Here is a 22713-nt window from a genome sequence, read left to right on the forward strand (position 1 = left end):
ATAAACTTTTTTATATGAACCCTGATGATCTGTTCATGTATTTTTAATAATATATCACAGCCTGCAATCAAGTAAAAGTTGAATAACATCGACATTGTAACGCTTTAGATTTGACATCGATGCAAACCAATTCTATGATTGTATTGTTTTATTGGGTGCTCATCAATTTGAATACGTTGAGTTAATATTGTAGAACAATTCTTTGGAGGTGGAAAAGTTTTACTTGGCTCTGTTGGGGGCAGGAGAACGACCATTTAATATAAAACGGATATATCCGCAACATGGTGACCCAGACTTGAAGGAAGTAATTGCCTAAATGACCATGTTATTGGAAATATTATCACTGGCATTCTCTTTAATTTGTCTGACACTTAATGTGAAATTCTAATGCCCAAAGGCATTGAATGCTCAAAATCAATTATCCATGCCTTCCTCAGGCTTTAACAAAACATGATATAGAATTTTGTTTTCACTTTATTGCTATGCAATTCAGTTGTAGTTCAATTATTATACAAACTGAGGGGTTCTTGCTCTCGTCTCTTTTAATTGTCCTTTCTACATGTAGAAAGTACACTGCACAAAGATGTCTGGCATTAAAAACGCAGGGCAGTCAGCACAGGCAGACTCGCTGCCAGTAGAGCTGCTGCCTCACAGCTTCAGTGACCTGAATTTATTCCCGAACCAGGTTTGTCTGTGTGGAGTTAGCATGTTATTCCTGTGACCATGTGGGTTTCCTTCAAGTGTTCTGCTTGCCCCATATCCTAAAGACAGGAAGGTTGGCCACTAAATAGCCTCTAATACATTAGTAAGCAGTAGAATCTCAGGAGAGTTGCTGGGAATGTGGAAGGAGTGAGATAGAATCAGTGCTTGATGGTGAGCATGGACTCGGTGGGCCGAGGGACACTTTCTACACGGTCTGATTCCGTTATAATAACATCTGGAAAACACTCGGCATTTAAATTGATTCCTTTCATCGTTACACATTTTAAAATTATAACTTTGGGTATCCTATTTGTTGTGAATAAACGCATGAACTGGAATACAGTTTATGTCATTGGGTATCTCAATTTTAAATGAGAGAAAGTATAGCAAAATGAGAAGTGGTTATTTTGGATGCTGTTTTACAAGCACCCATAATGGCTTTATGGATTTCAAAGTCAATCTATTGCGACTTTGACACAATTGTGTGATGACTTTTACCCGTCCTATTGAATAGTCCTGCTCAATTGAGTAAGTGCGGGAAGGTTATCTACTAATTAGTGTAGTGTTAAGATACAGCGTGAAAGTGGGCCCTTCGGCCCACTGAGTCCGCGCTGACCAGTGATCCCCGTACGCTAACACTATCCAACACACCATGGACAATTTACAATTTTTACCAAAGCCAATTAACCTACAAATCTGTATGTGTTCGGAGTGTGGGAGGAAACTGGAGATCGTAGAGAAAACCCACGCAGGTCACGGGGAGAGGATACAAAACTCCGTACAGACATACACCCGTAGGCAGGATCGAAACCGGGTCTCTGGCGTTGTAAGGCAGCAACTCTACCGCTGCGCCACCGTGTCGCCCAATTGAATACATACAAGTTGAAGTCTTGGCTTTGCCATCAAAGGTCAAGCTTGTGCCGAAGTAAAAGCAAATGAACTTCATGTTGGCAAAGCTGGATTTAGAAATTGATCTCTTCTGGGTTAAAAATAACTTCCCAAAATGATATATTTACCTCATTGGCTGAAAAGCGCATTGGGGTTAACTGAAGATATATTTTGGTATCCTCATAGGAAAAGCTTCTTCCCTTTTGTATCAACATAATTCTTGCCCCTCTCAATCCTCCACCTGGCTTTATTTTTTATCGTCTCTCCATGCCTCCCAAAACAATTTTTGCCAAGCCTATTATATTCAATGACTCATAGGGTCACCTCTGGGTTTCTCCTGAAGCTGGTTTTGTAGTCTCTGTGTTGTATATAAATCACCCTCATTCAGAGTAGTTTGAACAAGTTTAAATTCTGGCCTCCCATTATTGGTTCTCTAGGCGAGGTATATATATGTGTGTGTGTGTGTGGGTTTTTTAAATCAAAATGAACCAAGATTTCTGTTGACCTTTATAATAAACTATTCTCCAGTTACTCCTGCCCTGGGGTGGTTGTTGGTTTAATTTACCGGCACCACTTCCTGTCACTGTTGCTGTAGATTGCTCTCGTATAAAAGCCCTGCTGTTAAGCTTCAGCTATCATTATTTTCTCATCTGCTGGCAAAGAGTTGTGAACCTATACAATGGCAGATCCCACAAGCTCTGTGCAGTCTGTCCGCTCGGGAGTCAAAGCCATCTCCCACGGCAGGTTCACCATCAGTACCCAGATTAGCAATGAGGAAGACACCACGAACATCTACTGCCAACCTGATCTCACCTACGGCAGCCTTAGCTCCAACAACCTGACCCAAAACAGCGCTTTTTATCTGAGGACGTTCGGCTACAACACTCTGGATGTAGTGCCCAGCCACGAGTATTATGCCAACACCCAGATAGCGGGAGAAGGAAAGAAAAACAGACCAACCCTTGCCGACCTCCACAGCTACATGATGGTAAGAGGCTCCACTGCCATTCCACAATGACCCCTGCCTGCTCTGCCCAAAATCACTTTTAACTTGACCTGATTCGAATCAGTGTAGATCATTAAATCACACACCACATAGTGTTCTTCCAAACGGTCTGATTTTTTTTTTCCTTGAGAAACTAAAATTCTGGTAAGTAAGTGTGTAGAAAGGAACAGCAGTTGCTGGTTTATACTGTGGATACAAAGTGCTGGAGTAACTCAGCGGGTCAGGAATCTCTGGAGAAAAATAGTGGGTGACGTATCGGGTCAAGACGCTTCATCAGACCCATCCTTTTCCTCCAGAGACTCTACATGACCTGCTTTGTTACTCCAGCACTTTATGTCTATATTATGCTAAATAATATGCTTATCAAACTTCTCACATGAACTCTATTTTTTCTTTTTTACATTTATTGTTATCTTAAACTGTTTTGCCCTTTAGAGTTTTTGGCCACAATAAATAGTCTTCATTCTTAAAATATAGTTATAGAAACCCAAAATACTTCAATCAAACATTAACCTTCCAAACATCAGACATTTCCGCCACCTGCAACGTGATCCCACCACTAGTCACATCTTCTCATCTCCACCCCATTCCGCTTTCCACAGAGACCGTTCCCTCCGCAACTCCCTGGTTAACTCATCCCGTTCCAACCAAACCACCCCCTCCTTAGGTACCTTCCCCTGCAACCGCAGGAGATGCCTGTCCCTATACCTCCTCCCTCGACTCTGTCCAGGGACCCCTACAGTCTTTTCAAGTTAGACAGAGGTTCACTTGCTCTTCCTCCAACCTCATCCACTGTATCCATTGTTCAAGGTGTGGACTCTTAGACATTGGCGAGACCAAACATACACTGGGCGATCGTTTAGCTGAACACCTTCGCTCAGTCCACCTGGTCCTACCTGAACTCCCAGTTGCCAAACACTTTAATTCCCCTTTCCATTCCCACTCTGAACTTTCGGTCCTAGGCCTCCTCCATTGTCAGAGTGAGTCCATATACAAATTGGAGCACCTCATATTTAGCGTGGGCAGCTTACAACCCATCAATATGAATATTGATTTCTCTAACTTCAAGTAACCCCTGCATCCCCTCTCTCTTTCCATCCCACCCCAACCCAAGTCATTGTACTAGTCTCAAAGTCTGCTTGTTGAGTCTCATTGGCTGTAACTCGTTTTCACCTAACCCACAGCTAACAATGATCTGTTTCATTTGTCATCGTTACTTTTTTACATATCTTTCACTCATTTGTTCTATATCTTTCGATATCACCGTCTATACCTCTCGTTTCCCATTCCCTTGACTCTCAGTCTGAAGAAGGGTCTCGACTCGAAACGTCACCTATTCCTTTTCTCCAGAGATGCCGTCTGAGCCGCTGAGTTACTCCAGCATTTTATGTCTATCATCAGAAGCAGATCCCCAAATCTATTGACAAGTTCCATTTCCAATGGTGCAGATGCCCAAATTTCACTGGTCAAATTTTCCAGTTTTACCTGGCCAGCTCAAGATATACAGGTACTAACATGCAGCTATTATCCACGGGTGGTCACTGCTTAAAATATAACTTAGGATGATTTTCTGACTACCAATTTAAAAAAAATGAATAATGCCAAAGGTTGAGAAGAAGAGAAGAACCACTCCCATTTAGTAGCTAGCATTTAATTAACATCAGATTCTAAAATTTTGGGTAGTTTACACCCCAGCGGTATGAACTTCTCCAATTTCAGTTTCAGGTAGTCCTTGCTTTCTCCCTCCTTCCCCTCCCCTTCCCAGCTCTCTCACAGCCTACTGTCTCCGCCTCCTTTCTTCTTCCCACTCCCACCCCCACATCAGTCTGAAGAAGAGTCTCGACCCGAAACATCACCTATTCCTTCGCACCATAGATTTTTGTCTACCTAAAATTTTGGGTGCTGTTTTTTGAAAGAAATGGAGCAAAGTAAAACATTTATCTCCCTAAAGAAGATTGAGACTGATTAGGGAAAAAAATGCTTGCAGTTCGGTGATAGACAGAAAGGGTAGGTAAAAATATATAGTTTAAAAAGAATAAAATAATCTTAAAATGGGAAAGAATGGCTAGGATAGACTGGCAAATGATACTTAGGAAAGGGTTGACGGTGGAGATGCAATGGCAAAGATTTAAAGATCGCATGGATGAACTTCATCCCTGTCTGGCGAAAAAATAAAACGAGAAAGGCGGCTCAACCATGGCTAACGAGGAAAATCAAGGATAGTATTAAATCCAAGGAAGAGGCATATAAATTGGTCAGAGGAAGCAGCAAACCGGAGGACTGGGAGAAATTTAGAACTCAACAGTGGAGGCCAATTCACAGATGTTTTCAAGAGGGAGTTAAGTTTAGCTCTAAGGGCTAAAGGAATCAAGGGATATGGGGAAAAAGCAGGAATGGGGTACTGATTTTAGATGATCAGTCATGATCATATTGAATGGTAGTGCTGGCTCAAAGGGCTGAATGGCCTACTCCTGCACCTATTTTTCTATGTTTCTATGAAATTGACTGTATGCTCAATGGGAAGGAAGGTAATAGAAGATTAGAAGTATCAGATCATTCATCAGACGTTTAATACATGAGAATCACAGGAATAACCTTCCATTGGAATCGTAATCAGAGACAGATAAGACCCGTCTTTTTGGGGTGTTGAGGGGACTCGGCCATTAGCTTACGAATTTGATTAGAAATAGTGGCACGGTGGGGCAGTAAATAGAGCTCCTGCCTCATGATTCCATTGAGCCAGATTCAATTCTGGTCTCCGGTGTTGTGTGGAGTTTGCACATTCTTCTAGGGATCTCATGGGTTTACTGAGTATGTTCTTATTTCTTCCCACATCCCAAAGGTGCATGGCTTGGTAAGTTAAGTGGATGTTGTCAATTTCCCAAGAGTGTAAAAGAGTGGTCAAATCTTGGAGGAATTGAGGGGAACCTGGGAAGAATAAAAATGAGATCAGTGTAAGTGTGGATGGGTGCTTGATGGTCAGCATGGACCCGGTGGGGCAAATAGTCAATTTCCATATGCAGTTGTAGGAACTCCATGTAAGCCCAAAGTTGATTTAAAAACTAGGCGTAGAATGACAAGGGATGAACTAGTACAAGTTAAGGATAAGTAGTGAGTACGATTTTCATTGCCTTTTGGCACACGTGTAAAATTGTGGTGGCCATCCCATGAAAGGATAGAGGCTCTGGGTACATGGGGATCTGATGGTCTTTGACGAGGATGCAAATAAATAGTTACCCAACCGTTGGCAGGGGGCTAAGATGAATCTTGAGTGAACTTACGAAATATTAAATGTATTAGTCATTACCCTGCTCAGAAGGAGCAACTTGAGGTCAGCCGTGGGCATAAGCTTGGCTGGAGGTTGTCTCATGATATCTTCTTTGGAACGGAATAGCGTGCAGTTCTAAATTAGATGCTGCCCTGTAAATGGTGTGCAGTCTGGTACAATGGTGTTGTCTAAAATAGATCAAAATAAAACTATGAAACATTTTAAGTATATGGTAGGTTCAGGAGTATTTGAAAAGAGAATCAGCAGGCTAATATTTGAGACAATACTCTGAAGAGTATTTAGAGATGATATCACATTTTGAACATGCAGTTTTTTGTTACAAAGATGTTGAAACTAGTCCTTTGATGTCGCCAGGACGAGGGTCTGAGCTATAGGCAGAGGTTGAGTAAGCGGGGACTCTGTGCCTTGGAGCGCAGGAGAATGAGGGGTGATCTTATAGAGGTGTATAAGATCATGAGAGGAATAGATTGGGTGGGTGTACAGATTCCTTTGCCCAGAGTAGGGGAATTGAGGACCAGAGGATATAGGTTTAAGGTGATGGGGAAAATATTTAATAGGAATCTGAGGGGTAACTTTTTCACACAAAGGGTGGTGGGTGTATGGAACAAGTTGCCAGAGGAGGTGGTTGAGGCTGGGACTATCCCAATGTTTAAGAAACAGTTACACAGGTACATGGATAGGACAGGTTTGGAGGGATATGGACCAAACGCAGGCAGGTGGGACTAGTGTAGCTGGGACATGTTGGCCGGTGTGGGCAAGTCGGGGCTGAAGGCCCTGTTTCCACAATGTACCACTCTGTGACTCCAAAGATGTAATAAGGTGTAATCATAATGATGTGTTTGAGTTCACTCATTCTACTATCTGATGTGCACAGATTGATAAATTATTGAAATGATTCCATTGCCTTCCAGGATACAGAACAACATTCCCCTCCTTCGTATGAAAGTAGAACCCATGATGAACTTGGCAAAGGAGAGGGACAAATGAACGATGACAAGGTTCCAGTAGAGCCTGTCCGGTTTGGTTGGATAAAAGGTGTCATGGTATGTCCTCTTTCTTCCCCGCGCTACAATTCTACATAAAAAGAGAATTGGGATAGTCTGTTCTAATGTTTATTCCTCAACAACCAATTAGTTTCTAATATCAGCCAGCGATAGATAATGACGCTGTCCCTAATGAAAAGGCATCACGTGTTTAATACAGCTTTCATGTGTTGTAATGGGATGATCAGTCAGTGCCTGGTTATGTTGCCATGGTCCAATTATAACCTTCAGCAATGTCGCAAGCTGTGAAAGATGGACAATTTAAAAATGATTTTAAACTCTGTTTGCATGCTCAAGTATTTACTTCACATGCATCACTCCAAAAGAGAGTGCTGTTGCAGACATATCTGTGAAGAATGTATGAAGGCACTTAAGGATGAAAATTTTCTTCTCGCTCCTGTGAGAACCTCTCTCTCAGGGGCGACACAGTGACACAGCTGTTGAGTTTCTGCCTTGCAACTCCACAGACCCGGGTCCGATCCTGACTACGGGTGCTGTTTGTACGGAGTTTGTACATTCTCCCCGTGACTGCGTGGGTTTTCCCCGGATGTCCTGGTTTCCTCCCACACTCCAAAGACGTGCATGTTTGTTGGTTAATTGGCTTCTGTAAATTGTCCCTGGTGTGGAGGATAGGACTAGTGTACGGGGATCGCTGGTCGGCGCGTACTCAGTGGACCGAAGGGCCTGTTCCCGCACTGTATCTCTAAACTAAGGTCAACACTGCTTATCTCTGTAATGCCTACAGCTTTCGTGCTCTTTAATTGAGTCTGTAAAAGGGTCCTGAAACATTATCTGTCCATTATTCTCCACTGGTGCTGTCTAACCGCTAAGATCCCCAGTGGTTTATTATTTGCATTTCAAGTTTTTATTTTTTTTAGACGGAGCTCCAGGTGTTGCCTTGGACTGCCATCCATACGAAGGTTGTGGAAGACTTTCACGAAAGGCTTCTGCACAGTTGTTAGTTATATATTCTCAGCAAACACATCCAACGTTTTATAAGTTCCTTGTGTCAAATTTTTCTTTTAATATTGACAAGAAACCCAGCAAATACATTCTTAAAATGTTGGTTCAGAAAATGGATGACAGTTCCCAATCTTCTTTTTGACATGTCGCTATGGTGCTGCCTTTCCTGGTAATAATGCTTCTTCATTTATAACGTTTAACTGACAATTGCAGTCTGTCTATGCAAGCCTTCACAGAATTGAGCAATTAATGCAGATATCTGTCTGAGATACAAGAGAACAAAGCTTCACATCAAAATCAGTTCCTTACTAAAGACAGTGTTACTTTCATTGGTGCTATACAAGAGAGCAGAATTGGCATGAATCAACTTGATGTGCATAGTGGATGAACCTGTGTAAACATTAATACCATTTTTAACACAGTTATCCGAGTAAATAATGAGCGAAATCATCTAGATTTACCTATTATGATGATAATTATTAAATGTTGTGATTGCTGTCAGAGGGTCCAGAGGTGGTTTACGAGAATGATTCCAGGAGTAAGTGGGTTAACATATGATGGGTGTTTGATGGCACTGGGCCTATACTCAATGGAGTTTAGAAGGATGAGGGGACCTCATTGAAACTTACCGAATAGTGAAAGGTCTGGATAGAGTAGAGGTGGAGAGGATGTTTCCACTAGTGGGAGAGTCTAGGACCAGAGGGCACAGCCTCAGAATAAAAGGACAAATTACATTTATGTGTGGAGACCGGTGGAATTTTGTTGGAATATTTATTTGAGGTCATTGGCTAGTGCCTCATTGACCAGAAAATTGTACCAATGTTTCATTTGCCCATTATACATGATATTAATTCTTAATCAACTTCATCTTGAACTTGCACCTGAGGTGAAACTTTTCAGGCATTATGGAGCAGTAATTCAATCGATAGCTTCTGATGACAAAGTAAACATTATGAATTAAAGTTATGAAGGTTAAACCAATACTATCACCAACTAGAGAGCAGTCCAGAGCTTCCATCTGCCTTATTGGAGACCCTCGGGCTATCTTTATACTGGACTTTATCTTGCACTAAACGTCATTCTCCATCCTGTACCCGTACACTGTGGACGGCATGATTGTAAGACTTGCATAGTCTTTCCGCTGACTGGATAGCACGCAACAAAAGCTTTTCACCGTACCTCAGTACACGTGACAGTAAACCAATCCAAACAAGGGTTTTAACCTGCTACTTATTATTTGACATTTATTACATTAATTATATTGCAAATATACTACATGCTCTGGGATTAGATAAGACTTTTGTAGGGGACCTTAGGTGCATTTCCTTGGCATTACGGAGATTGTACGTTCTCCCTGTAGGTTTACTCCAGGAGCTACGGTTTCCTCCCACATTCCAAAGACGTACAGGTTTGTAGGTTAATTGCCTTCGGTAAAAAATGTAAATTGGCCCTAGTGTGTAGGATAGTACTGGTGTACAGGGATAGCTGGTCGGCGCAGACCCGGTGGGCCGAAGGGCACAGTATCTCTAAACTAAACTAAACTAAATATGTACTGCAATTCCTAAGAAACTACACAGAAAGTACATTGAGCACATCATAGTAATCTGGCTCAACTGACTGAATGCGAGTGTCATTTTGAATGCATGTTTTATATGTTGATTTCCACCCAAGGTTCGATGTATGCTGAATATATGGGGCGTTATTCTGTATTTACGGTTATCATGGATTACTGCACAGGCTGGAATAGGTAAGAGAGGATTTGCGAACTTTGAGTTTTTTTTGTGTAATTCGGTCCATGATGAATATCAGCCACCAATTTACACTAACACTACATTAACCCGACATTAACCCTAGATGAATCCCTATTTTATTCTCCTTGCATCCTCCCCAACTCTGCAGCAAATCATGTGCCGTGAGGACTAAGTACTTTGAGTGCCTCTCAAAGTACTAATGGGTGGCACAGAAGCGCAGCACTAGAGTTGCTCCCTCATAACGTCAGAGGCCTGGGTTCAATCCTGACTAAGGGTGCTGTCTGTGTGGAGTTTGTATGTTCTCCCTGTGCCTGCGTGGCTTTTCTCCGGGTGCTGCAATTTCCTCCCACCTTCCAAGGATATGCAGGTTTTCAGGTTAATTGGCTTCTGCAAATTGTCCCTACTGCGTAGGATAGAACTCGTGTATGGATGATTGCTGGCTGGTTGGTGCGCACTTTGTGGGCCAATGGGCCTGTTTCCAAGTTGTTTCTCTAAACTTAACTAACTTAAACTAAAAGGTAACTGTGGAGCAATGCTATATCATTGACGTGATGTACATTGAATCATTCTTATAGTCTGTCTGTGTCTTTCAAAGTTTGTTACAATAATTCCACTGGCTCCTTTTCGGGTCAATAGAGGATCCATTGTATATTGTAGCACTGGACCACATCATTATCTTTGCTCCTCATTAAGAAGGTCACTTTGTCCCTCAATGTCCGGCACTATCACCAGAAAATCAGTTGGGATCATCATTCATTAAACTCTGCATAAAAAGTATGCATGTGTGCAACAAGGATAGGGCAGGACTATGTTCAGCCGTGATATTTTGGTGCAAGTGAATGAGTTTTGCCTTAACAAGAATACATCGTAAATTAATTCACTTTCAATTATCATTTTGATATAACATTACAATATCCAAACTTGTGATGATGTCTTAATACCTTCCTATAGGATGTGGTGTCAATTTTTGTTTCACGTGCTCCTGTGAAGTCCGTATGATGTCTTATTACATCAAAATGGTTCATTATTGCAATTTGTTGATGTTATGTGGCTTCAGTAGCGTTTCATGCACTGGGAACACAGTGGCGGATGGAATGGACTACTGCATGCAGGTAGGATTTAAAGAGACAGTTAAAAGGAGAAACATAATCGGATGATAAATGAATGAAACCATCACTCCATTTGCAGTTAAAGGAAGAGGTAACAAAGAGTTTGAGAACAATAAAGAAACGGACCGAAAGTGCAGGCAAGCAATATAACAGAGCTGGCTTTGCAAGAATCTGTTGCTGAGATGATTGTAATTTGTACCACTATATACCCTGATCATGGGTCAATATGTCAACATACCTGAAGCAAGCTGAAATCTATTAGGTTATTAGACTCTGTGCCAGCTACAGGTGCCCTTGCAAATAAATATAATCTTAAAGCAATGGATATTTTTGATTGTGGTGAAAATGGCAATAATTTTGATTTTGTTTGCTTCCATTACAGCTTTGACGTGGTTAATCATCATCATGTCTGTAGTCCTAACCAGCATAACAGGTTTATCCATATCAGCAATATCTACTAACGGCAAAGTCAAGTCAGGTAGACTTTGGTTAATGATTCTTCACGTTGCAGACCGCAAATTTGTCTAGTAGAATTTATATTGGCCTTTTAATCTCAGGGGTCGACATGTGTTAGTGAGGGCAGGCCTGAAGGGAAGGGTATGAGCAGCTCATGGGAAAAGGATACGAGGACAATTGAGGTGAACCATTTCCAGATTCGGTTTAATTTATTCTGTAATAGTGGTAGAAACCAAAGCAGGAAATCTGCTCGCATTCCTGTGAGAATAAAGTTGTGCGACTTCTAATTTAATTCTTGGATTCACAAGTTATAGGAGCAAAATTCGTCCCATCAAGTCTACTCCGCCATTCAATCATGGCTGATCTATCTTTCCCTCTCAACCCCATTCTCCTGCCTTCTCCCCATAATCCCTGGCACCCTTACTATGCAAGAATCTGTCAATCTGCACCTTAAAAATGATTTGGCCTCCATGGCCATCTGTGGCAATTAATTCCATAGATTCACCACCCTCCGACTAAAGAAATTCCTCCTCGTCTCCTTTTTAAAGTACGTCCTTTTATTCTAAGGCTATGGCCTCGGGTCCTAGACTCTCCCACTAGTGGAAACATTTTCTCCACATCCTCTCTATCCAGACCTTTTGCTTTTCAGTAAGTTTCAATTAGGTCCCCCCTCATTCTTCTAAACTCCAGCCAGTATAGGCCCAGATTCATCAAATGCTCATCAATATTAACTCACTCATTCCTGGATTGTTGAAAATGATGGGACTTTTGGTTTGTATGATAATGTGCTCTATACTCGCAGCCAATTGTTTTACATTCCTGTGGTCTTTGTTGCTACTTTTCAGGTGGTACATATTTCCTCATCTCCAGGAGCCTTGGGCCAGAGCTTGGAGGTTCCATTGGTCTCATTTTTGCTTTTGCAAATGCAGTGGCGGTTTCTATGCATACTGTAGGATTCGCTGAGACTGTCAGAGATCTCCTCATTGTAAGTTACACTGCTTTAAACATATTCTTCTTCGAAGAATCATAATCTCATTCAAGACAACTCATAGAAACATAGAAACATAGAAAATAGGTGCAGGAGTAGGCCATTCGGCCCTTCGAGCCTGCACCGCCATTCAATATGATCATGGCTGATCATCCAACTCAGTATCCTGTACCTGCCTTCTCTCCATACCCCCTGATCCCTTTAGCCACAAGGGCCACATCTAACTCTCAAGACAACTATCAATGAGCTCAGAACTGCCTTGCTGGTGATTGTTGATATCAGCTTGTATGATTTTGACATACAGCATGGAAACATCCCTTCGGCCCATCGAGTCCAATGATAACCCGTTCACACTGGTTCCATGTTATCCCACTCTCTATTTACTAGGGGCAATTTACATTGGATAATTAACCGATGAACCCGCACGCCTTTGGGATGTGGGAGGAAACTGGAGCACCCAGAGGTGGCCCACGTGGTCACGGAGAATGTGCCAACTCCACACAGACAGTACCCGAGGTCAGGGTCAACCATGAGTCGCCGGCATTGTGCGGTAGCAGCTCTACCAGCTGCACCTCTTTCCAGATTTTAGTTTAGTTTAGTTTATACACACAGTGCGGAAACAGGCCCTTCGGCCTACCGAGTCTGCACCGGCCAGTGATCCACAGACACTAACACTATCCTACACACACTAGGGACAATTTACACTTATACCAAGCCAATTAACCTACAAACCTGTGCACCTTTGGAGGGTGGGAGGAATCCGAAGATCTCGGAGAAAACCCACGTGGTCATGGGGAGAATGTACAAACTCTGTAGTCGGGATTGAACCTGTGTCTCTGGGGCTTCAAGGCAGCAACTCTACCGCTGCGCCACCATGTCGCAGAGAAAACAGGGAACACTGGCAACATGCCCCAGTTTGCAGAATACGTTGACATTGGATAAAGATCATTTCTATTCTAGGACAACAGATTTATCTCGTTCTCCTCATAGAGAGCTGTAGTCACAGCAAGAATATACTTGATTAATGATATAGGGTGCCAGTCTGTAGCTTGTGTCACATTGCAGGATCTGCTTCTGTTTCTTAATTACATCCCAAAACATCCAGTTCTTTTCTTAACTATTCCATCTCATCCTGACTTCTTCTTCTTCTTCTTCTTGCGTATGGCGTGCACAGCCTAAAGTTGTAGGACAACTTGTTCTATTTGATCTTATTTGATTGTGCACGCCAGGTTGATTGCATTTGTCGAAACAGGGTGGACCACGTGAAGGTTGCAATCTCCCACCCCCTCATCCTGACCTTCCTAGACAACTGAAGAGGGAACTCTGAATGGATCTTAACTACTTTTAATATCTTGGAAACATTAGCAATTGGCCCTTTAGTATTCCAAATTCCACAGAATACACCGATGTTTTACATTCAGAAAGCATAGCACAGTACAACACAGAAACATGATGCCAAGTTACTTTAAAGTCCTCGACCTACATATGATCCATACACCTCCATTCCCTATATATCCACGCGCTTATCTAAAAGCTTCAACACAACTATAGTATCTGCTTTCACCATCACCCCTGGCAGCGTGTTCCAGGTTTCCCCCTCTCTGTGTAAAACGCTTGCCTCAATCTCCTTAAACATTCCCCCTCATAATTTAAACCCATGGCCTCTAGTCTTTGATAGTCCCACATTGGGGAAAAATATTCTGACTTTTAGTCTACCCTGATATCTATGCCTCCCATAATTTTATATGTTTCAGTTAGGTCTCCACTCAACCTCTGACATTTCAGAGAAAACAATCCAAGTTTGTCCAATCTCTCCATTCAGTAACAACTTCTAATCAAAAAGCTCTTTGGTAAACTACTTCTGCACCCTCCTCAAAGCCTTCACATGCTTCCTGCAATTAATTAGGTGACAGAATTGTACACAATACTCCAAAGGCAGCCTACCAAAGTGTTATAAAGCTTCATTAGAACTTCCTGACTCTTATACTCAATACCCTGACCAATGCCCTGACCAATTACGTTTGTTGCCACTTGCAGAGACCTACGGACTTGGACCCCAAGATCCCTCTGTATATTAATGCCATTAAAGGTCTTGCTATTAACTGTATGCTTCCCCCTTTCATTTGTCCTCCCGAAGTGCTTGGATTAAACTCCATCTGTCATTTCCCCACCCATCTGTATCCCACATCTTTCCCCACGGTGTCCCTCTGCAATCTATGAGCAAGTTTTGGCCCTCGTTTCGCAGAACACCCTTGCTCAGCTGGTGTGAATCAACCTGATCTCAAGGTTGCTGGACACTTTAATTCTCCTTCCTATTCCTACACAGACCTTTCTGTCCTATGTCTCCTCCATTGTCAGAGTGAGGCTAAACGCTAATTAGGGGAACAGCATCTCATATTTCACTTGGGCAGTTTACAGCCCAGTGGTATGAATATTGATTTCTATCGCTTCAGGTAGCCCCGGCATTCCCTCGCTCTCTATCCCTCCCCCACCCAAGTTGCACTAACTTCTCATTTTCACCCTACAAACCGCTTACAATGGCCTGTTTCCTTTATCATTACTGCTTTTTTGCATATCTTTCATTCATTGTTCTTTATCTCTCTACATCACCGTCTATATCTCTCGTTTCCCTTAACCCTAACCCGTCTAAAGAAGGGTCTCGACCCGAAACGTCACCCATTCCTTCTCTCCAGAGAAGCTGCCTGTCCCGCTGAGTTACTCCAGCTTTTTGTGTCTATCTTGGCCTTCTTCTTTTGGATGCATGTAGCCACATGCATTTGGATGGATAAATAGTTGTGGAACCTCTGCAATTTTCATCCAAGTGACTTTCATTTATTCTTGAAAGTATCTAAGTGAATAATATATGGTATTCCTGGCTGGTTGAATACAGGTAACTTTGCTAGCAGTAGTCCCAGTAGTTCATGTGGATTGTAATTAAGTATACTGAATTTATGCAATGTTGTTGTTATAATTGATAACAAAACTATTCCACAATATCTAAAATTACATTCTTAATGTGTATGTGATTTATTGCTACTTTATATAAAACTCCCAGTAATTTAGATGCATTTTTAACATTTCCACAGGAGCACAGTGCAACAATAGTGGACCCCACAAATGATATCCGGATTATTGGAGTCCTAACGGTCACAGTGCTACTTGGGATTTCTCTGGCAGGGATGGAATGGGAAGCGAAGGTAAAGTCACAGAAACTAACTTCACCCAAACAATTCCCAAATGCTATCTGCTCCTCGCAGAATCTGGCTACCGAGAAATCCTGCCAAAGATTCTGCCAAAGTACCAGAGAATTGGAAAACTACCAGTGTAAAGGGAGGTACAAAATGGTAGCTTTAGGCCGTTTAGCCATATACCTACCGGGGGTGGATTAAATTATTAACTAAAATTGCAGCACAATTGGGAAATAATCATCCAATCCGTAAATATACTCAAGAACTCTGCCCTGACACTCCCAGATGTGAGAGGGTTCAGGGATGGCATGGTGGTGAAGCGATAGAGATGCTGCCTTACAGCGCCAGAGTCTCAGGTTCCATCCTGACTATGGGTGCTGTCTGTACAGAGTTTGTACGTCCTCCCTGTGACCACGTGGGTTTTCCCCGGGTGCTCCGGTTTCCTCCCACAATCTAAAGACGTAAAATTGTAACTTATCCCCAGTGTGTAGGATAGTGCTAGTGAACGGATGATCGCAGGTTGGCATGGACTCAGCAGTCCAAAGAGCCTATTTCCACACTGTATCTCTAAAGTCTAAAGTCAAGAGAATAGAAATTCTTCAGTGTCAACTAGGCTGCTTGGAGGAGAAATCATGTCTGACAAATGTATTAGAGCTTTTTGGTAAGTTTCAGCCAGAGTGGATAGAGTAGATAGATAAGATGCCTTGTCAAAAGTTGTCAGAAGATGAGATCCATATTAGCATGGATGGAGGTTTGCGAACAGACCGAAAGCAGCAAGAGGGGAAAAGGTTTAAGTAGGAACTGCAAATGCTGGAAAATTGAAGGTAGACAAAAATGCTGGAGAAACCCAGCGGGTGAGGCAGCATCTATGGAGCGAAGGAAATAGGCAACGTTTCGGGTCGAAACCCTTCTTCAGAAGGAAAAGGGATCACTTTCAGGATGGCAACCAGTAACTAATAGGGTAGCGGATGAATCAGTGGTAGGACATGACTGGTAGAATATATTTGGAGCAAGGAGACAAATGTAGCCAAATTTGACAAACAACAATGAGTGTAGGGGAAGTCACAAGGAGGTTGCAAACAGCTTACAGAGAGATAGTGAGTGAGCAAAATGTTGGTGATTGGAGGGTAATGTGAAATATATAACTTTGGCAGGAATGTACTATTTAAATGGAAAAGAACTGGATAAAATTCCTTAACCCTGTTGATATGTTCTGAATCAAGCTCTGGGCTGCAGCACAAAGAGATTTGCTTGTTCTTATGTACAACAGACAGTAGGCTGCAGAGACGAATGGAATGGTGACCATTATTTCAAGAGGACTGTAGTGTAGGAGGTCTAACTGCAACTATACCAGATATGAGTGAGACCACATCTGATGCACTGCAAACAATTTTGATCCTCCTATTTAAGAAAATTGATTTCATTGGATGCAATTCAGAAAAGTTTAGTTTAGAGATAGAGCGCGGAAACAGGCTCCTTGGCCCACTGAGTCCACACCAACTAGCGGTCCCCGCACACTGACGTCATTCTACACACACTAGGGACAATTTACAATGATACAAAGCCAATTAACCTGCAACCCTGTCTGTCTTTGGAGTGTGGGAGGATCCCGAAGAAAACCAACGCAGGTCACGGGGAGAACATACAAACTCCATACAGACAGCACCTATGATCAGGATTGATCCTGGGTCTCCGGCACTGTAAGGCAGCAACTCTACCACTACACCACCGTGCCACCCTCCAGAAGTTGGACGCAGTTTTGAGGAGATTCATGATACTACAGAGAAAGATTAAACAGAGAGGAGCACTTCTTATTGGTGTTGAGAGGAATGAGAAGCCATCTTATTGGAACCTATATGACCCTCAGATCTTTTATCGGGATAAAGGCTGTAAGGAAGCTCCCTCTTGTTAGAGTGTCTAGAACCAGAAGGCATGCTCTCAGAATAGGACGAAGATGAAGAAGAATATCTACTCTCAATGCTCTCAGATCTGTGAGTGAAGAAAGCTGCATGGGCAGAGTATATGCATGTTTAGGTCTTAGACAGATAGATTTCTCATCAGTGGTGGAGAAGTGACAGAAAAGTGAACTTGAGGAATGGTAAATTGGCCATGGTCCTGTTGAATGATGGAACAGGCTCAATGGGCTGAATGGCCACCTCCTGTCCTTTCATAGTCAGTGGCCGAGGAGGAGTAAAATGGTGATGATGCCAAGCAAAGTGAGGAGGTTTAAGTAGATTTTCAAAGATGAATTGATCATGAAGACAGCTTGGATCTTGTTCAGTTTACTTCAGTTCAGAGATACAGCGCGAAACAGGCCCTTCCTGTGAATAAGGGCAAAAATAAATCATGCCTTGTTTCTTGCTACAAAGAAAACCCTCCTCTGTTTTTCTTTCTGATAGGCACAAGTTGGCTTCTTCTTTGTGATTGTTGTGTCCCTTGCCAATTATATTGTGGGGACAATTATCCCACCATCAAAGGAGAAACAGGCCCAAGGCTTCTTCAGTTACCGAGGTGCGTATGACGTTTCCCATTTGGGGAGGTGGCTTATTTTAAAGTTGTTTTATTAGTTTGGTTAGATATACAGTGCGGAAACAGGCCCTTCAGCCCACCGGGTCCACGCCGACCAGCGAATCCCGCACACACACACACACACACACACGCTAAGAACAATTTTTACATTTACCAATCATACATACCTGTACGTCTTTGGCGTGGGAGGAAACCGAAGATCTCGGAGAAAACCCAAGCGGTCATGGGGAGAACGTACCATCTCCGTACAGACAGCACCTGTAGTCAGGATCGAACCCGGGTATCCGGAGCTGCAAGCGCTGTAAGGCAACAACTCTACCACTGCGCCACTGTGCCGCCCTTATGATTGCCAAATTACAGTGAATCATTTCCTCTAAAGTAGGCATTGCCAACTTATTGAGCAGAGCTATGGTACGGGATTATTTGTACTTGATAATGCAGCAGCACAAGATCTCTCTCCTACGCATTGTCTTAAATTACATATGGTGGTCGATGTGAAGGGGTATAGGTGACTTCAGTCTCATGAATTAGTCATTGGGAACATTCCCACTGTAACTGTTGCTGGAAAATGGGCAATTGTAGATATTGAGTAAGTGACAAATGAATGTTAGATTCCCATGAATTAATATATTGACAATGTTCATTGTTTTAAGTTTATAATAAATTAAATGACATTTCAGGAATGTATTCAAAATCAGTGGCACAGCGGTGGAGTTGCTGCCTTACAGCGCCAGAGACTCGGGTTCCATCCTGACTATGGGTGTTGTCTGTATGGAATTTGCACATTCCATCTGTGATCACGTGGGTTTTCTCCGGGTGCTCCGGTTTCCTCCCACACTCCAAAGATGTGCAGGTTTGCAGGTTAATTGGCTTCGATATAAATTCTAAATTGTCCACAGTGTGTAGGAAAGTTCTAGTTTCGGCGCAGAATCGGTGCGTCATAGGATCTGTTCCTGCAATATATGTCTAAAGTTTAAAATCTCAAGCCAATTAAATGGACCATTATTCCACATGAGTTAACGCCCTTTGGAGAAATGTGATAAAGGGGTGAGTGGGCCAGAAGCGCAGGGGAGTATGCCATGTACCTTCTGAATTTTTAATTCCATTTTCCAACATGACACCAGAAGCTTTGATGATGTTAACTTTCAAATATGTACGGTTTTAAATACATTCTTCTGTTGACGGTGTGCAGTGAAATAACAAGGATCATAGTCATAAAGCCATGCAGCATGGAATCTGGGCCTTCGGCCCACCAAGTCCGCACCAACCAGCATTCACCCCGTACACTAACACTCTCCGACACACTAGGGACAATTTACAATTTTACCGAAGCAAATTAACCTGCAAAACTGTACATCTTTGGAATGTGGGAGGAAACCGGAGCACCCAGAGAAAATCCATGTGGTTATAGAGAGAATGTATAAACTCCCCACAGACAGCACCCATGGTCAGGCTCAAAGCCGGGTCTCTGGCACTGAAAGGCAGCAACTCTGCCACTGCACCACTGAGCCACCCTAAGATGATAGTGTAAATATTTAATCTTCTCTCTAGATGTGTGGCAAGTGAATTGGTTCATTCGTTGGTGCTAATTTTGCTTTGCAGGTGATATATTTACCCAAAACTTCTTGCCCAACTGGCGAGGAGAGGATGCATCTTTCTTTGGCATGTTTTCCATTTTCTTCCCCTCTGCAACTGGAATCCTGGCAGGTGCCAACATCTCTGGTGACTTGAAGGTAATTCAAAACATTCTGACTGAATGTACAGGAATGTTTTTTTTCAGGTCCCAATGCAATGAGGTAATTGGCAGTATGAAGCTTCCATCTGTATCAGCAATAACTCAGTTGGCTTATATTTTGGGTTTGTTTTAACAAGAAGATATCTCAAAAGTCTACATGGAAATTCTGTACTGGTGACATTTTATAATAAGGATGCAATTTGTTTTGAGTGTGGATTTCAACTCAACAGGTTCCTTGTGTCGACATATTATTTAGTCTTATTCTCATTGCATTTCCCTCGTAGGATCCTGCTGTATCCATTCCCAAGGGAACATTGTCGGCAATATTTTGGACAGCACTTTCCTACTTCATAATTTCTGCCACCATTGGTAAGTCTGATAGACCTGTTTTTAAAATCATTACCACATGTTGCACAGGCTTAAGACCCTCACTTGACATTAACAATATATGCAATTCATTCCCCTTTCTTAACAGTTGCCTGCTACAAATGATCCAGCCTTGTTTTTCTAAGTTGCTTACATTCTTTGATTTGATTATTGATAATTGATAATTCATCTTTAGAAGAATTTCGAATAACGAATCTATCGCAAGCCAATTCCATTGCTGCCTGTAGAATGCTTTTCCAACGTGAATACAGAATAGCAAGCATCACCCACACCAGACAGTGCTTCCATTTATTCAGTAACTTTTAGTAAATGTCCCAATGGATTTCACATACAATCCATTCTATTCACATTGTGGAATTCTTGTTAGGTGAGTGCACAATTATCTTGCAAATAACAAATTTCACAAATGACAAAATGTGTGTGCGTGCGTGTGTCCAGACCAACAACTCTTCACTTGAGATATCTGCTGTTTTCTGTCATACAGTCACAGAGTCTTACAGCATGGAAACTGGCCCTTCAGCCCAACTTGCCCACATTGGCCAACATGTCCCAGCTACACTGGTCCCACCTACCTGCATTTGGCCCATATCCCTCCAAATCTGTCCTATCCAGAAACTGTTTCTTAAACGTTGGGATACTCCCAGCCTCAACTACCTCCTCTGGCAGCTCATTCCATGCACCCACCCTTTGTGTGAAAAAGTTACCCCTTAGATTCCAATTAAATATTTTCCCCTTCACCTTTAACCTTTGTCCTCTGGCCCTCGATTCTATGCTCACATTGTAATCTTGATTCTGTACATGAGAGTTCCTCGTAGGTATATATGGTGCTGAAGTAATAACCATGGTTTCAATGGAATATCCTCAACCTCCCTCAGTCCTGCATCCAATCAAATGAGATTCTGCTCGGACCATTATTGAAACTGGAGGCCTTGGATTTTTGTTCAGGATGTAGCAATGCTTAGCAAATATATTCTATTAACAACTTCATTGACCCTTTGTTTTAGGGTCTTGCGTGATACTTGATGCATCCGGGAGTGTGAATGACACCATTTCATTGGGGTCAATGGGATGTGAAGGTATTGCCTGTGGCTACGGATGGAACTTCACTGAATGTACACAGACTGGTACTTGTAAATATGGACTCATTAACAACTACCAGGTAAAAATACATGCAGCAATGTGTATAGAGTTATATTTACAATAACCTTTTTTTAACTCGTTGTTTTAAAGTATTAGAACAGGAATGAGAAAATGTAATATGTGGACAATAGTGCAGAGGAGAGTCGCTGCCTTACAGCGTCAGAGACGGTCGCGGTGGCGCAGCGGTAGTGTTGCTGCCTTACAGCGCCAGAGACCAGGGTTCTATCCTGACCATGCGTGCTGTCTGTATGGAGTTTGTACGTTCTCCCAGTGACCCCGTGGGTTTTCTCCGGGTGCTCCAATTTCCTTCCACATCCCAAAGCTGTGCAGGTTTGTACGTTTATAAGATTTTCCTCACCCAGCTGTCGGCTGTGCTGGAGCACTGAACGCAATAACAATCTTGATCGCGGATGTCTGCTTTTTGGTTTAGTTTAGTTGAGACTTACTGCGCAGAAACAGGCCCTACCGCGCACTGTGTCCACGCCGACCAGCGACCCCCACGCACTAGCACTATCCTACACAAACTAGGGACAATTTACAATTTTTTTTCCAAGAGCCAATTAGCCTACATACCTGTACATCTTTGGAGTGTGGGAGGAAACCGGAGCAACCTGGGGAAACCCATGCAGGTCACGGGAAATGTATAAACTCCGTACAAACAGTGCCTGTAATCAGGATCAAACCCGGGTCTCCAGCGCTGCAAGCTCTACCGCTGTGCCTCCGTGCCACCTTCACTTCCATCTTCATGGAGAGATGTTCCTGAGATAAGTGAACACTTGAATTATTGGACGTGGGCCATGTGAGAAGGTGAAAATGCTTTGTGGAATTAGGAGGAACACAACATTCTACCTTCTCGTAGCTACATTGAGCTGCTTGTTTTTGAGCTGCTCGTTGCTGGGCAACAAAGTGGCAATGGCCGTAATGTCTTGAACGTCCACAGTCAAATGCAAAAGTGTGAGGTGAGCTGGTGGTCAGAGGTCAATACACTCACCTCCTGCTCCATCACTGAGCCCGAAACACTTGACATCCAGCCCTTCTCAAGTGTCTCTTCATCCTAGTTTCAACTCTGCTGATGATTAAGAATAGATGGGCATGCAGTGTCGTGAAGCACATCTCAAGTTCCACATCTTTAGGGAGTGTTGTGCCGTGGCCAGCCATCCTCCTGTTTAAAAAGTGAGGACAATATGCGTGACTGTAACATAATGTCAGTACATTATAAACTATTATGTCTCTTTCCTCTTTTTGTTAGACCATAAGTCTGGTGTCTGGCTATGCACCGTTGATCACGGCCGGGATCTTTGGAGCTACTCTATCTTCGGCTCTTGCCTGTCTTGTGTCTGCACCCAAAGTCTTCCAGGTGTGCAGCATTTTGTTACTGCCACAGATTATGTCCATGAGGGATGAATTCATGTTAATAAGCAGATATTTTTTGTAGTCGCTGAAGGTTTGAGATTTGTTTTGGTAATTCATTTTATTTTTCTGTCTAATAATGAACATAAAAAGGTCCTTGATCTTCAATTTTTATCGTTTAAGTAATCA

The 22713-nt window shown here is 42.5% G+C and overlaps 1 protein-coding gene across 1 annotated transcript in view; it reads left to right on the top strand.

Annotated features, from left to right (window-relative positions):
• The first annotated feature begins 2269 nt into the window (after positions 1–2269).
• The window catches only part of slc12a3 (solute carrier family 12 member 3), a 39229-nt gene continuing 18785 nt past the window's right edge, over positions 2270–22713 (top strand). The window contains exons 1-11 of the mRNA XM_033036184.1: positions 2270–2578; positions 6797–6928; positions 9563–9638; positions 11134–11229; positions 12053–12192; positions 15282–15392; positions 17783–17894; positions 19515–19645; positions 19932–20016; positions 21039–21193; positions 22424–22531. Coding sequence (XP_032892075.1) covers positions 2270–2578; positions 6797–6928; positions 9563–9638; positions 11134–11229; positions 12053–12192; positions 15282–15392; positions 17783–17894; positions 19515–19645; positions 19932–20016; positions 21039–21193; positions 22424–22531 — 1455 coding nt within the window. The remainder of the gene's footprint in view (positions 2579–6796; positions 6929–9562; positions 9639–11133; positions 11230–12052; positions 12193–15281; positions 15393–17782; positions 17895–19514; positions 19646–19931; positions 20017–21038; positions 21194–22423; positions 22532–22713) is intronic.

This window comes from Amblyraja radiata, chromosome 17, assembly GCF_010909765.2.
Source record: "Amblyraja radiata isolate CabotCenter1 chromosome 17, sAmbRad1.1.pri, whole genome shotgun sequence".
Lineage (NCBI taxonomy): Eukaryota > Metazoa > Chordata > Chondrichthyes > Rajiformes > Rajidae > Amblyraja > Amblyraja radiata.